A 15,881-nucleotide genomic window follows, 5' to 3' on the forward strand; every position below is an offset into this window, starting at 1 on the left:
TATTGTTGCCAGAGGTGGGTAATACTTTTTTCTAAGTCAAAATGTAGAATCTCTTCCTGGAATTTTAGTAAAGACAAATGAGTTTAGTTTTTTTCTTTTTTAAATGGGTAAAGTATGGTGGAAACCAAACCTGAAGCTTTTTTCTACAGCAGCTACTTTTTCTATATTCTTCAATACTTTCAAATCAAAATGACAAATCTGTGATGACCCTCGGATTCTCCTGGCACAACACGCCTGATGTTTTCGAGATGAAATGCAGCAACAAAATCAGTGTACTCTAAAACCTAACACACTGCTAAGGGTGAAATTATCCTCATCATCTCATCTGAACAGAGAGAAAAACAGCTGATAAATCCAGATTCCTCATCACAGCGTCTCTGATTTTACTGTGTAACCTGTTTAACGTTCCAAGAAAAAAACTCACTAGATTTATAAAAGGCAGAGCTGCAGGAAAATCAATAATATACAGCAGTGCTCTTTAGTTCTCTACACCAGGGCATCCAAAACTTCATCAGAATACTTGAAGTCCAATCATTTCTCTCTCTCACACACGTCCAGAGTCCAGCCATGTTAGACATATTTATGACTCTGTGTGAGTGAGTGAGTGAGAGAGAGAGAGAGAGAGAGAGAGAGAGAGATCAGACTGATGGACATTTCTGCTACAGCAACACCAGATGAAGTTTTTAATTAATTTATTTATAATTTATACATAAGCAGTAAAGAGAGTTCATGTGCAGAGCTTCTGTATGTAAAGAAGAAAATTTTAATTTAAACACATTTCAGTTTTTATTTCTTATGAAACAAATCTCTGGCCACATTTTCTGATTTATTATCCACTGAATCATTGTATGTATGTATGTATGTATGTATGTGTATATATATATATATATATATATATATATATATATATATATATATATATATATATATATATATATATATATACACACGTATGCGTGTGTGTGTGTGCGTAAAAAGCAAATGTAATGAAATATTGAGATGATTTAATAATGACACACTGCACTACTCTGACTTTGACTAACTGTCAAACTCTGTCTTTTAATCCAGAATCATTAAACCTGCTCCCTTCCACAGACACACACACACACACACACAGAGTGGAATGTGAACAGAATTTAGGTGAGGGGTCTGAAGGGTTTAATATCACGTATTTTACTCGTGACTACAATAAACTGACTGGCTAAATTGCTAATGCTATAAAGTTTCCATAGCAAAATCAAAATAAATTAAAACAAGCAGAAAAAAACAAACAAAAAAAATGTTGTAGTGGGAGTCAGTGGTGAAGTTTGGAGCTGTTTCCATGGTGATATCAGTCGAGTGACCAAAGGTACAATATGATCACAAAGCATAAAGAACTCATAGTTGTTGCTGTCATGGCTACCCAATATGTTAAAGACACACCCACTCCCAGTTACATAACATAACTGAAGAGGGGGAAAAGACAAAACCATGCCACACTGGATACTGCATACCCCACCCACAGGATATGACATCTCACTACTTCAACAAGCTCTCTACAGAAAGCATTAAGGGCTTTCTGCAAACCACGAACCCTTGACACACACACACACACACACACACACACACAGAGTAAAATTAATATTTAAATGAGAGAGTCCAAGTTTCTAAACTAACCACTGAGCGGGTTTCTGTGTGTGTGTGTGTGTGTGTGTGTGTGTGGACATGTTTACCTGCATGCCTTCACTTCCTGACTAATAACATGGGGGCGTGGCCTAGAGCTGACCAACATCATTCCTGGAGTGGCAATAACAACTCTCACACAAGCACTCTCTCTCTCTCTCTCTCTCTCTCTCTCTCTCTCACACACACACACACCTTACAGAAACAAGAAAAAACCCTTAATTTTAGACTGGAACACACAGACAAGCTGAAGGACAAAATCATTACAACACTGTAGTAAATGTGTGTGTGTGTGTGTGAGAAAGAGAGAGATCAGAACTGCACAGACACTCCCAATCAGCCGCAGTGTCATAGCTGGGAGGGGGCGGGGCATGGGTGAAGCAGTGGGAGGGGCTTATTAGAAGGTCTTCCTGTGAATGGCACGTGCTCGATCCTCTTCATACTCTTTCTTAGAAACCCACATCTTCTTAAAGGTGTCCAACGAAGCCAGGATAGAGCCACTGTAAAACAAACACACACACACACACACACACACACACACACACACACAGTCTCACACACACTCTTACACACACTTTTATACACACAAAAATGTGTTCAACATCTTCTCACCCAATCCATGTAGAGTAAAGTCTCTCCTGTGGTGCTGAGATCTGAAACAAACACACACACACACACACAAACACACACACACACACACACACACACACACACACACACACACACACTTCAATGTTAATAATAACAGTAATGATAAGAAGTGTTCGTGTTAATGTCACAGTAAATTGATGAACCTTTATTTTGACGTCTTTGGGAGCGAGCTTCTTCACTTCACTCAGTAATCTGTCTCCAAACCCTAACACACACACACACACACACACACACACACACACACACACACACACACACAGAGTTAAATCTTCACATTAATTGCACCTGAACATTGTGTTAATTAATCCATGTGTTAATTCTATACTGGATGATTACACTGCTTTTAGTTGTATGAAGTCATTAGAAACACGGTTCCGTGTTGGTTAAATAATCCGTGCCACCCCACGCAACCGCACAATTACCACCGTTATCAACACACTAATTAACATGGTGATTAACACTGTAACTGAGCACTGGTTAAGACAGTAATTAATACAGCACCTTTGAGCAGCGTGGAGCCACCACTTAGGACGATGTTGGAGAACAAAGTACGCCGGAGGTCCAGGTCTGATTTCTGTATGGCAAAGGCGAGAACCTCATGGATTCCCTCACTCTCGTCTCCAATCAGGTCGGGTCGGAACAACAGCTCCGGGGCCCGGAATCTCGCTGGCCCAATCTATGCAATTAACACACACACATCTAAAAGTGCACACTATTATTCTGTACACTTCTCCACTATGGTAAGTAACACTGTGTGCTGTCACTGTCTCTAGCTCTGCCCACATGTTCAGTTCTCTAAGTATCATGACTAAAGAACTAAATTCATCTGGCAGAGAAAATAAAACACATGGAGGTGTTTTACTGTAGCACACTGCTCACTCTCACACACACACACACACACAAAGTGATGTTGAGTGAAAGAGTAACAGGTAATTACATCAAGTGTGCTCCCGTCCGGTAGTGTGTACTGAGCCTTCTCTGTCTCCAGAGTCTCATCTTTCTGAGGATTCAAGGACAAATAACACGCCCTCTGGAAAACACACACACACAGACACACACAGACACAGACAGAGGTGTTAATTACATTAATTACACACTAAACTTGGCACAGTGGTGTTTATTAGCTCACTCTTCATCCAATCATATTGTGTGGGCGGGGCTAAATGTGATAAAATGTTTTCACCACCTGGGGCAGGGTGAAGGCTAATACGTGTGTTCTCCGAGACACGTGAAGCCAAGCGCATCTTTTCAAACTGCTGTTCATGCTGCGTCACAGGGCGGAGTAACACACCCGGAGGAAAGCGCATAAAGCTCACAGACCACCACACACACACACACACACACACACACACACACACACACACACACCCCATCAGCCAGTACTGCCATGCAGGTTAGGCTCCGCTCTTATTGTAGTGCCCTACCTCCTTAATAGTGCGCACGACCTCAAACTCAGCAGAGGTGTGAAAGTCGTACCCCTCCTTCCTCAGGAGCAGGCGGAGGAATCGGGACACGTCCCGGCCCGCAATGTCCACACGCATGATGGAGTGTGGGATTGCGAAACCCTCGTAGATTGGCACGGCGTGGGTCACACCATCCCCCGCGTCCAACACCACACCTGTCGTCCTGCCCGTCGCATACCTACACACACACACAGTTTACCATCACCTCGCAGTTACCCGCAATATTCGTGTGTGTGTGTGTGTGTGTGTGTGTGCGTGTTACTCACAGACTGAGCACGGCCTGCATGGAGATGAAAAGTGCCGGAACATTGAAGGTTTCAAAGAAGACCTCAGCTGCACGCTCGCGGTTTTTACTTGGGTTCAGAGGAGCTTCAGTCAATAATACAGGGTGCTGAACACACACAACAAATTGTTAGTGCTTTCTCACAAGAAGGGGATCATACAACACACACACCATTTAAGTGGTGAAGGACATGAGAACACTGCTGCTTAGTAACTGGGAAACGTGGACAAATGTGTGTGAGAGAATGTTCAGTACCTCCTCACTGAAGGTCTGCAGCTGTTCTTTAGAGTAAACGTACTGCCAGATCCTCTCCATGTCATTCCAGTCTTTAACGATGCCATGTTCCATTGGGTACCGAACTGATAACAAACCCCTGTGTTCCTGCACACATACACACACACATTTTTGCAATTTGTAGAGTGTGCTCAGTGTAGCAAGTGCAGTGTGTATGTGTGTATAGAGTGCGTTACCTCAGCTTTGGGCCCGATGAAAAGATCCCCCTCCAGTGCTCCGGCCATCACACGCACATGTTTGGGCCGACCGACACTGCACATTAATCAACAACACAGAATTAATGTTTATCAAACCACACACACACACACTGAACACAATACACAACTGAATGTGATAAATAAATAAATAAATAAATATCAGTCAGTACTAAACTGTGTGTTACAGTAAAATACATGTGTGCGTGTGCAGCCCAAAGCTGATTATTCTCCCACACATCCAAGTGTTTTATTCCTTTTATACCACAGCAATTTACAATCTAATACAATTGATTATTTAAAAAAACAATATGTAGTACTTTTTATTTGTTTATATTTACATTTAGTGTTGGTGAAGCAGCTATAAACACTTGTTCCCTCACCATCCCTCTCTTTATTCCCTCTCTCTATTCCATCTCTTCACGTTAATAAGAAAAAATAAAAACGCAGCTTGTTACATACGTTACAGAGAAACAGTAAAGAAGTGTAAACTCCTCTGTGCTGAAGATTTGGGAAAACAAAGTTACAGCTTTACCTGACAGTTACACAGTGCTAACACTGGAGACTCCTTCCATACATGTTACATAAACACATTTCTCCTTACAGAAAACTTCCCATCAACAATTTATTAATCTGTTTATTATCAGTCAAGTGTCCACCATACACATCCCTGTGAATGAGCCGTTACTATAGAAACGATAGCGTATTTAGAATGAGCGCATTAATATAAACCTGCGCTACTGTCAGAGCCGCTGTTATAGAGAATTAATCACCACCTTCTGACCAATCACAGTCCAGAACTCAGCAGCGCCGTGGTGTAAATGTTAATAACGTGATTTAAGTTCGGTGACATTTTTAAATAAAGGAAGGAAAAGTATAATGACATCACCGCACATATTATTATTATTAAAAGATACAGAGTCATTAAAGTCAGACTGAGGTACACTGATGATGTCAATAAGTCACTTACTAATTAGGAAAGCAGTATTTAGGTATCTGATCTCCAGCGAACCCGGCTTTAATCACACCAGAACCCTAAAGAGAACACAGTTAACACACAATCACTAACAACATATAACATAACACACAGAAATAACCCTGCTGCGTGTGTCTCTAAGAATTTTATCTGTCATAATATTACATTTTATTTATTAGCACAAAAGAGCTCTACAGTTTCAGACTGTGGATGTTCAGTTTGTGTTCAGTCATAAGACACAGCTGGAGGACACACACACACACACACACACACACACACACACAGACAGGAAGAAGACTGATGAACAGTGTGGTGATGTGACTGCAAATCTACAGTAAAATAACATCATCTTGTGTGTTGAGTTAATATTGTGTATGTATGTGTGTGTGTGTGTGTATGTGTGTGTGTGTGTGTGTGTGTGTGTTAGGCGGGTCCACAGCAGTGACAAGCCATTTCAGCCACAATAACAGTCAGCTATCGGATTCACTTTAATAATAAACACACAGCTGTAGAAACAGAATAAAATAAACACAGCTAACAGATTAGCATGTTATGCTACACAGCCGGTATGACATTAGCTAAACAGCTAAGGGCTAACTGTTTCCTCTCGCAGCAGCAGTTAGCGCTCAGTGCTGATATAAACACACAGAAGAAGTGAAACTGTATCAGGGGATTATTCATGATTACACTGAGGGGAAGTAAGAGATTTATTCATCTGTTGTTCAACCTACCGAACGAACAAATGTAATAGATAAATAAAGTAAACAAATAAGCGTTTGGCATAGAGCGCTAGCCGCACAAAGCCATTGTCATTCAGCGGGCTATGCTAACTGTGCTAACAGGGTGTGGATCGGTGACATCATCATACTTACATTATCGATGACCACCGGCTGGTTAGCGATAATATCATACGACTCCATTTCGGCTCTGCAGCGCGCGCGCGTGTGTATCTGTGTTTGTTTATGAGTGTTGTTTTATTTTATAAAAATTGTGTTCATGTAAAATCCGCGCGCGCCCCAGCACACACCCGCAGAGATGTGCTGCGTGTCAACCGAACTGCAGCGCACGAGACAACCAACCCTCATCCGAGCCCAGTGTGTGATTGACAGCTGGATCAGCCAATCAGATTGCTGTACGGGAAAACGTTGCCTGATAGTAGGGGCGTGACGCGTCAGCCTGAAGCAGCGAAATTTCATAGATTGGACATAAATATTTACTATATTTAATATACTGTAATATTTAATAGACTTTTAAATAATTCGCACAAAATATTTGTGTCAAATTCACTTACAGAGGAGAAACAGACGCCCTTACTTCTTTTACCTGTGCAGATGTTTTAATTCTGTTATTTATCTTACTAGCCCACATCTCTGACAGCTGGGAGTGAAAGTGCTTTATTCATATTTTATCCGAGTTTATATCATTATAGAGTTATATAAAATAGATTTATTTCACTTGAGTTTTCTGCCCAGATGTGTACAGCGCTTTTCAGTTATAAAGTGACCGATTTGCTCTTCATGGTTAATTCCTTACATTTATTTATATAGCGCTGTTCTAGACACTCAAAGCACTTTACACAGTATTTTGGGGGGGGGTTCTCCTCAACCACCACTAGTGTGTATCCTCCCCCTGGATGATGTGATGGCAGCCATATTGCTCCAGAACTCCCACCACACACCAGTTATTAGTGGAGAGGAGAGAGTGATGTAGCCAGTTCAGTGATGGAGATTATTAGGGGGTGATAGAGAAGGGTCAATGGGGGAATTTGTGCAGGACCCCGGGGTTATACCCCTATTCTTTACCATAAGTGCCCTGGGATTTTTAATGACCACAGAGAGTCAGGACCTCGGTTTAAGGTCTCAGTCTAAGAGTTTGGTTTTTTTTTTTTAACTGTAGAGCGTCCGCGTCACTATTCTGAGGCATTAGACCCCACACTGACCACAGGGTGAGCGCCCCCTGCTGCCCTCACTAATACCACTTCCAGCAGCAACCTTAGTTTTCCCCAGGAGGTCTCCCATCCAGGTACTGAGCAGACTCAACCCTGCTTATCTTCAGTGGGAAACCAGGTAAGAACTGCAGAGAGCTATAACGCAGATAAATTAAAAAAAAAGTGTGTGTGTGCGTGTGTGCGTGCGTGTAAATATCCCTTTTTCCAGGGGACTGTAATTTTATAAAACCCAAATAAACTTTACAGATCTTACACACCTAAAACAGTGCAGCAGGAAGAACAGATGATCGTCCTTGCATTGGAAAATTACATGTAAGCATTTGTTCCCTCAGACATCATGGAGAACTTGCAAATACCTTGATGGAAGAGTGGGGGAACATCTCACAGCAGGAACTGACAATTCTGGTGCACTGTAGTACTTAAAGCAGCTGGAGGACACCAGATACTGACTATTCCTTCTCAAATTGCCCCTCCACTTCATTCCAGGACTCATTATTCCATTTCTGTTCCTCAATGTCTGTGAAACCTGTTCAGTTGTTGAATCTTTTCATGTTAATACAAATATTTACACATTCAGAAAGTTGCTGGAAATGTAGGACATTTCTTCCCCACCCCAAGTTCTCATATATATATATATATATATATATAATCAGTTTGTGAAGATCAGCACTACCCTGATGTTCATTCAGCATTCTTGAGCTTCACAGCACATCTCCCATCAGTTTATTTCACACTTCATGTAAAACCTCATTATAAAGTCTTCCTTTGATTAAAAAGCTGCAATGACCACACATACTACATACTGACTATTAACACACAGCGACTGTGGGAGATAAGACTTTATTAATCCCCAGATGGAGAAATTAGGGATAAGCCAAAGAGAAAAAAAAAAAAAATCCACACACAGACTGTTGATTCCTGAAACAGTGTGGATCTCCTACAGAAACATACCTGTTAACTGAACTAAAAATGTATGTTTGTATACATGTACGAGTACTCAGTCTTGCTACCTGTCAATCAATCAAACTAACACCCCCATGTACACAGACAGACAAACAGACAGAGGTTTGAAGTCTTTATTAAGAGTAACTGGTGAGACACACACGTTCCACAGTCAGGTGTGTAACTGCAGTAATTCTGTGTGTATAAATGTTATATTATTTAACACGGGGGGAAAAAAACAGTGCTGAATGTTTACAGTCTCTCAATGAGGAAGCTCATGAGGAACAAGTTTGTAGTGCGAGCCACAGGATGGACAACGCTGAGGTTCTCCTTCATGCAGCCAGAACCACACGATGGCTGTGTTGTCCTCCTCACCTACAACACACACAGACAGTTAATGTACAGTACACACACATACACACAAATGACACATAACGATGAAGATAAAGTGAAGTTTTAAACGCAGACATACAGACACAGCCGACAATGCGCTTGTTGTTAATGGAGGGGACGATGTGTGGGTCATCTTTGGAGCCAGCGTACTGCTTCGGCTTTAACACACTGTACGGGTCCTGAAAGCATCACACACACACACACACACACACACACACAAACAATTAACACATTCTAAGCAGATCAATAAGTGTTAAAAACAAGCTTTAGCTGCTCGTACCGCGCCAGCCTTAAAGGACTTCAGAATTTTTTTCTCCAGCCCAGTGGCCTGCTGTTCATCAGTGGGAATGCCTGAAGGACAGACAGAGAGACACACACATACGTTACATTCAGGTCACCAAGTGCACAGAAACAGACTTCATGAAGACATCTACATGAAATTCCAGAACTTTAAAAGCTTTTTGGGTCCCCCCCCCCTTAAGGACATGAGTTCCCTGAAGTTCACATTAAAAAAAAAGGAGAAAAAAAAAATCCTGTATGAAGTTTCTCAAAAGCATCTCAGCACAAATAACAATTAAATAGCATCACACTGAATTCTCCCTCCCACGTTAACACACTCATCTTTGTGATGCTTTTGGGAAACTCAGCCCTGATCATTTATTATAGTGGTGTCTCAGTGGTTATGGATCAGAAGGTTGTAAGTTTGAATCCCAACACTGCTTGTCCCCCAGAGCATGACCTTTAACCTTGACATTGCTCTTTCTATTGGCAGGAACACAATACTGTGTTCTTAATGCTAATAATTTCCACACCTATATTTATAACTAAAATACACATGAAATACATTTCCTTAAATCATTAAAGACATTGTCAGATATATAAATAATAATAAAAATTTTTTTTTAGCCCAGCACATGAAATTTATATTTTTTTTGGAAAGGTATTTAAAAAATGTCACTCTTTGATCATTAACAATTCATTATAAATAAATAAAGATAAACACCAAAAAAAAAAAAACAAAGCCACACACACAAAAAAAACATTAGGTTAAAAGAGTAAATAGTGAAATTTTGATGTAAACACAAATTTAAATGAAAGCTGACAGTTATAACCCGGAAGCAGTTAGCCGCGTAAGAAGACGTTATTTCTATAAAGTGATAACCTTCTGATAACTCTATTAAACCTCACGCGCTTTTGAAGAATAAAATAAATGAACTCAATTACTAAAATATAAATAAAACCAGTTTATTGTAGCGGAATAGTGAATGTAGTGCGTTATTCGAGCAGATGTTATCCTCAGGACGCCATTGCTTGTCCTTGGCCTGTTTTCACACGAGCTTTTATATCGAAGACAAATAAAAATTAAAAGCCGTCACTACTGAAATAAAATATACTTTAACCCGCTCACCTCCGGCCGCCATGCCCCTGCTGAGGACAGGAACGGGAGAAACACGGCACACAGCCGAAGCCCGGACTGCAGCTCTTAGTAACCTTGCAGCCATTTCTGCTTCTTCTACTCCAACTGCACCGGTCACACACCGATGACGCAAATAACGGCGCGTACAAGTGACGTCATACTCATACATGGAGGTGGACACGTCACACCGGTCTCAAAAGCGGATGAATTTCTGTTTTCAAAACTTTATTATTCTATCTATCTATCTATCTATCTTAAACATAATACAAAATATACATTTATAATGACATTATACATGCAAATAAATAAAGCAGTAAATTAAGATACACCAATACATTTTATATGTAATTTATATATCCATCCATCCATACATTTTCTATACTGCTTATTCTACAGGGTCGCAGGGAACCCAGAGTTTATGCCAGGGAGCATGGGGCACAGGGCAGGGTATACCCTGGATAGGGTGCCAATCCATCACAGGGCACAATCACATTTACACACTACAGACACTTTGGACTTGCTAATCACCCAACTATGCATGTCTCTGGACTGGGGAAGGAAACTGGAGTACACAGGGAGAACATGCAAACTCTGCACACCAGGGCTGTGGCAGGAATTGAACCCCCAACCCTGGATGTGAGAGGCAGACATGCTAACAACTAAGCCACCATGCACCCTCTAGCTATCTATGTATCCATCCATCCATCCATCGTTCATTCGTTCATTCGTTCGTTATAGTTCCTGACCACAAGGTGGCACGGTCACAAAACGTCTTCAGTACATTCATGGTCCTGAAGATATGTTTCATGATGATACATAGATGCATTGCTGAGATACACCCTCAAATCCTGTTTTACATTTACATTTACATTTACGGTAGACGTCCGTATCCAGAACAACTTACAGAAGTTCTTTGAAATCTCTATCAATAAATACGTCCTGATACTGGTTCACTAAGACTAAGAATACCATCAGTCTTTAAATGCTGTTGGACAACACTATTTAATTATTTATTTATTTGTAAATACAAAGTGCTAAATTAAGTACTTTAGGAAGAGGTAGGTCTTTAGATGTCATTTGAAGACCGCCAGTGACTCAGCAGTTCGGACATCTAGAGGAAGTTCATTCCACCTCCTACGTGCCAGAACAGAGAAGAGTCTTAATGCAGGTCTTCCTTGTACCCTGAGAGATGGTGGGACCCATCGAGCAGTACTAGAGGATTGGAGGGAGCGTTTTTTTTTTTATGCGTTTGCCAGTGCATTACAGGAGAATGGTTTTGAATATCAAAATTCCTTTTTGATATTCAGGTCTCAAGATGATATGAGCCAAATTTGGTGAAAACTGGACAAAATATGGGGAGGAGTAGCAAAAATGGCTATTAATGCTAAATATATCCCTGGGAATGCAAAACCAAAAAACATTTTCATTATTTATAAAACATTGACTTTCAACATTTCATTTATAAACTGTAAGTCAAAGGCTTGTAATCCACCATTCTCATTCTCATTACACCAGTCTTGTATGAGTTCTATAATATAGTGTACAAGCTTTCTCCATATAAAATTAAAATGAATTTGGTTAATGGTCTTGATAATTAATGGAGATAATTAATTATCTCAATTACTTTAGGAATCTGGTCAATGCTTTAAAAAATAATATTGTATCATCCGCCAATTGACTGATCACAATTTGCTGTCCAAACACATTTAATCTTTCAATATTTAAATTTTTAATAAAGAGTGCCAACATCTCTATAGGCATAATAAATAAAGAGGGCGAAATGGAGCAGCCTTGATTAACCCCTCTCTTAATGTCAAATCTGGGTGAAGTACCTGCTGGCAAGGCAGCTGAGCTATTAGCATCTGTGTAGAACAGCTGAACAACCTTATGAAAATATTCACCAAACCTGTAAAATTTGTAAACATTTAAAAATAAAAGAATCATCCAACATATCAAAAGCTTTATAGAAATCAAAATATGAAATAACCTCATCATCTTTTTCTTTCAATCCAATTCAATTTGATTTGTATAGCGCTTTTTACAATGGACATTGTCTTAAAGCAGCTTTACAGAAACATATAAACACAGGATACAGATTTTAAATGTGTGGACCTTTATTATACTCAAGCAAGACTAAATCCAGTTGAATATTATTATGTATAGATCAGACTCTGATAAATCCAGTTTGCGTGTCCCCAGTAATTTTGTAGTCATTGTTTAAGAAAGTTATAGGTTGTAAATTGTCTAACAATCTAGGGCCATTCCCCGGTTTGGGAATAAGAGTGATTAAACCTGGTCTCATCAAGCTATAGGTAGAACAGAATGCTTCTTATTCTTATTTCTTGAAAAGCTCCAAAAAGAAATTTCCTTAATAGACCCCAAAAATGACGATAAAAAATTGGACGGGAGACCATCTGGGCCAGGTGATTTATCTAATACCAAACACATAACAGCAGAATCAAGCTCTTCAATTGTTAAGTCTGCATCACGTTATTTTAAATTGTTCATCTATTTGAGGGAAATTAGGGTCTAAGATTGAGCAAGAAGATGAATATAGGTTCTGATAAAAGTTAGTTATTCTTTTGCTGTTAATTTTGCATCAGAACTCTCAATACCATCAGTGATTAAAGTCTTAACAGTGTTTCTTTCTTGATGTTTTATTTCTAATCTGCAAAAATAAGCTGTGCTTTTCTGCCCTTTTTCCATCTATTTAGCTGTTGATCTAACGAATACCCGATTAGATTTTCTCATATAAATTTCATCTAACTGTGGCTGCAAAGATAATAATCGTTATATTATTTGATAGAACATTAATTTATTTCTTTAATAAGAGAGGCCTCTTAAAAATATCATATCTATTTAGTTGTTTACTGTAAGAAATAGAAAATTGATGAAGTTTGTATTTAAAGAATTCCCATTTACTTAAAGCTGCAATACTGAACTTCTGTGTCTCTATCGCCATCTCTATTTGAAATATAAAATTGCAAGTTTCTTGCAGAGTTTTTTTTAATATATATATATTTTTTACGTGGGTCGTGCTTCGGCACTGCTCCTCTGTGCGGATGAATCTGATGGTTTGAGGTTTACGTACGGGTTGTCTGTGATCACCACAACACAGCGGATCTGTCATTGTACATTGACATGACAGTAAGAAGTATATCCTACCAGGCACATATTCGAAAAAATGTCATCTGAACAAGTAAGTAACATATATGCCACTTTTGTTCTGACCAAATGTAAATGTTTTGAAATAAATCACGCTACTGACATTTAACGATTGCTCAGTTAGCTCAGATCAAGTCATACATTGCAAATTATTATTATTAAACTTTGGTTGCCAACATCAACATTGTGTAACTAATTTGTGTGTATTAATGTTATCTTTAGACTGTCTCTGATTTAGCTCCAATACTTGACAGTGAAGGTGGAGGTGGATACGGTTTTCTTGGAGTGGGGTAAATCGCTCTCTCTCATAGCTAGCAGAAAATAACTGCAATTTACCCCACTGACCACAGCAAAACAAAACAAAATCATAGGAAACGCGACAGCTAGCTGAATCAAGCGAACAAGTGTGCTAATGTTAGCTAGCTAACTATTGAGCCACTGAAATATCTGACTTGTTCAGCAGAAAAAAGCATCTCTGCGTCAATCTTCAATCCCTTCAGGTCTCGGAGTTTTCGTCACCTCTCAAAAGCCATCCGGTATTTATTCCCGGTTTAGCACGGGTTCTGTCACATTCCTTTTTTGACTGCAGGCTCTCTGAAGTTCAAAGTTTCTTGGTTTTGACAGCAGCTTATTCCCCAAATGTCAACGATGATTGTGTTTATAATTATCCAGATTAAAGCAGCCATCTAGATGACAAGTTTAAATTCTAAGCAACTGTTATAAGAACAAGCTACAAACACGCCACCATCCTCAGCACCCACACACATGATATAGTAATCAGTTCTTCTTCTTTCTATGGACACAAAGACGAATGACGTCAAACTGGCGTTTCCTGCGAAAATCTGACCTGACAGCTCAAATTATAAATCATTATTATAAGCTTGCCTTTACGATTCAAGTTAAGATAAGGAGACAGTTTTGAACACTGATTTTTTTATGTACTTGCTCAATAATTGATTTTTGTCCATTTTTAATCAAAAAAGTCCCTTACTGCAGCTTTAAGTCTGATGATCATCTTTAATATTTGAAACAATACCTGCAACTGCTTTCACATAGCCCTCTTTTTCTAGAAGATTAGAGTTAAACTTCGAATATCCTTTGTTACAGAAGGGTTTAGCTTTATGATTTATCATCAACTGAACAAATTAAAGTAAAAATCTATGAGAAATTAACCAAAGGTCAATTCGAGACTGGCCAGAAGCATCCGGTTTAAACCGAGTAAACTCTTTTAAATACGAGTTTGATTCATGCCAAGGATCTACTAAATCTTGGTTATTACAAAAATGAACTAATAATGAATTATAATGATGTATAATGTTATATATATATATATATATATATATATATATATATATATATATATATATATATATATATATATATATATATATAATGTTATATTTAGTAGGAGGCCAATCTAACTTCTCATCATACACCATGTTAAAATCACCCTCAATATAACAGTCAGTAGCATACTTTCTTTTCATGTCATCTATTACCCGTGAAATTTCATAAATAAAGAGTCTGTTTAAGGACAATTGGTTGTGACAATATACGTTTCCTTAGATAATGCAAAAATTATCGACTTTTGGAATGCAAAATAACCAATGTCCATCTAAGCTAGATCTTGACTCAATAATTTCCCAAGAAAATTGTTAAAAAGAAGAACAACGCCACCTGAGCAAGTCATGTCATGATCAAATAAAATCAGTTCACCATACTGATGAGACCAAAAGGTACAATCACTACCACTTGAATGTGTTTCATGAAGAAGAACACACTGAGCTTTCTTCTATATACAACACAAAAATTGTAGCCTTTCTTTTTGTACTATCTTTTAGACCTCTAACATTTAGTGAAAGAAAAGAAATACTGCCATTAACCTGAAATATTCAACAAATTATAACATAACATTAACTAAATACAATGAACAATCACTGCTGGGGATAGAACAACGCCAGCTATTAAGATTTAATATGAAAGCAAAAGAAAAGTATGAACTGAAGCTCTGGCATACAACAGTTTCACATTCAGTTCTTACTTATCACAACCTCTTCTAAACTTTATGGGCATAATCAGTCCAAGCCTTTATTTGCAGATGAAATTAAGCGGCCATCAGTGTATCCCAAAGGACCATGATCGTATGCCTTCTTACCATTATCAAACTACCTGAATGAGCGAGCAAAGAGCTGCATGAGCTCTCCGGTCCTCGGCTGATAGATCCTGATGAACCCAGCTCCATGGTCAATGCACACCTGCGAGTTCTTTGTAATCTTCAAGATTTCATCTCTGTATCTATGTATGGTGAACTGAATAATCATTTGACTGTGTCTTGCAGACTCCTTTCTCCCAAACCGGTGAACAGAGACAATTACATCTTCCCGTTTCTGTACCAAGTGTGGAGGTATAGCAACCAAAAGATCAGCCACGCCTTTCTGTGCATCCTCATCAGCAGCTCTTTCATCACGTTAATACGGCGATGCCATCTTCCCA

General features: G+C 39.0%; 2 protein-coding genes across 2 annotated transcripts; both read right to left on the reverse strand.

The window, feature by feature from the left end:
* Nucleotides 1-675: 675 nt before the first annotated feature.
* Nucleotides 676-6,592, reverse strand: actr1b (actin related protein 1B). Its single transcript, XM_053686606.1, has 11 exons — nucleotides 6,396-6,592; nucleotides 5,518-5,582; nucleotides 4,530-4,605; nucleotides 4,315-4,440; nucleotides 4,043-4,167; nucleotides 3,738-3,954; nucleotides 3,251-3,343; nucleotides 2,815-2,989; nucleotides 2,457-2,518; nucleotides 2,275-2,315; nucleotides 676-2,162 (listed from the first exon to the last, which is right to left on the reverse strand). Exons 1-11 carry the CDS (start codon nucleotides 6,441-6,443, stop codon nucleotides 2,060-2,062), a joined length of 1,131 nt encoding a protein of 376 aa, XP_053542581.1. The 5' UTR covers nucleotides 6,444-6,592; the 3' UTR covers nucleotides 676-2,059.
* A 1,941-nt stretch (nucleotides 6,593-8,533) lies between these two features.
* Nucleotides 8,534-10,371, reverse strand: zgc:86599 (Cyt_c_Oxidase_Vb domain-containing protein). Its single transcript, XM_017488941.2, has 4 exons — nucleotides 10,215-10,371; nucleotides 9,087-9,157; nucleotides 8,886-8,985; nucleotides 8,534-8,788 (listed from the first exon to the last, which is right to left on the reverse strand). Exons 1-4 carry the CDS (start codon nucleotides 10,306-10,308, stop codon nucleotides 8,676-8,678), a joined length of 378 nt encoding a protein of 125 aa, XP_017344430.1. The 5' UTR covers nucleotides 10,309-10,371; the 3' UTR covers nucleotides 8,534-8,675.
* Between the last annotated feature and the right edge of the window lie 5,510 nt (nucleotides 10,372-15,881).

The sequence above is a fragment of the Ictalurus punctatus genome, chromosome 16, assembly GCF_001660625.3.
Source record: "Ictalurus punctatus breed USDA103 chromosome 16, Coco_2.0, whole genome shotgun sequence".
NCBI lineage: Eukaryota > Metazoa > Chordata > Actinopteri > Siluriformes > Ictaluridae > Ictalurus > Ictalurus punctatus.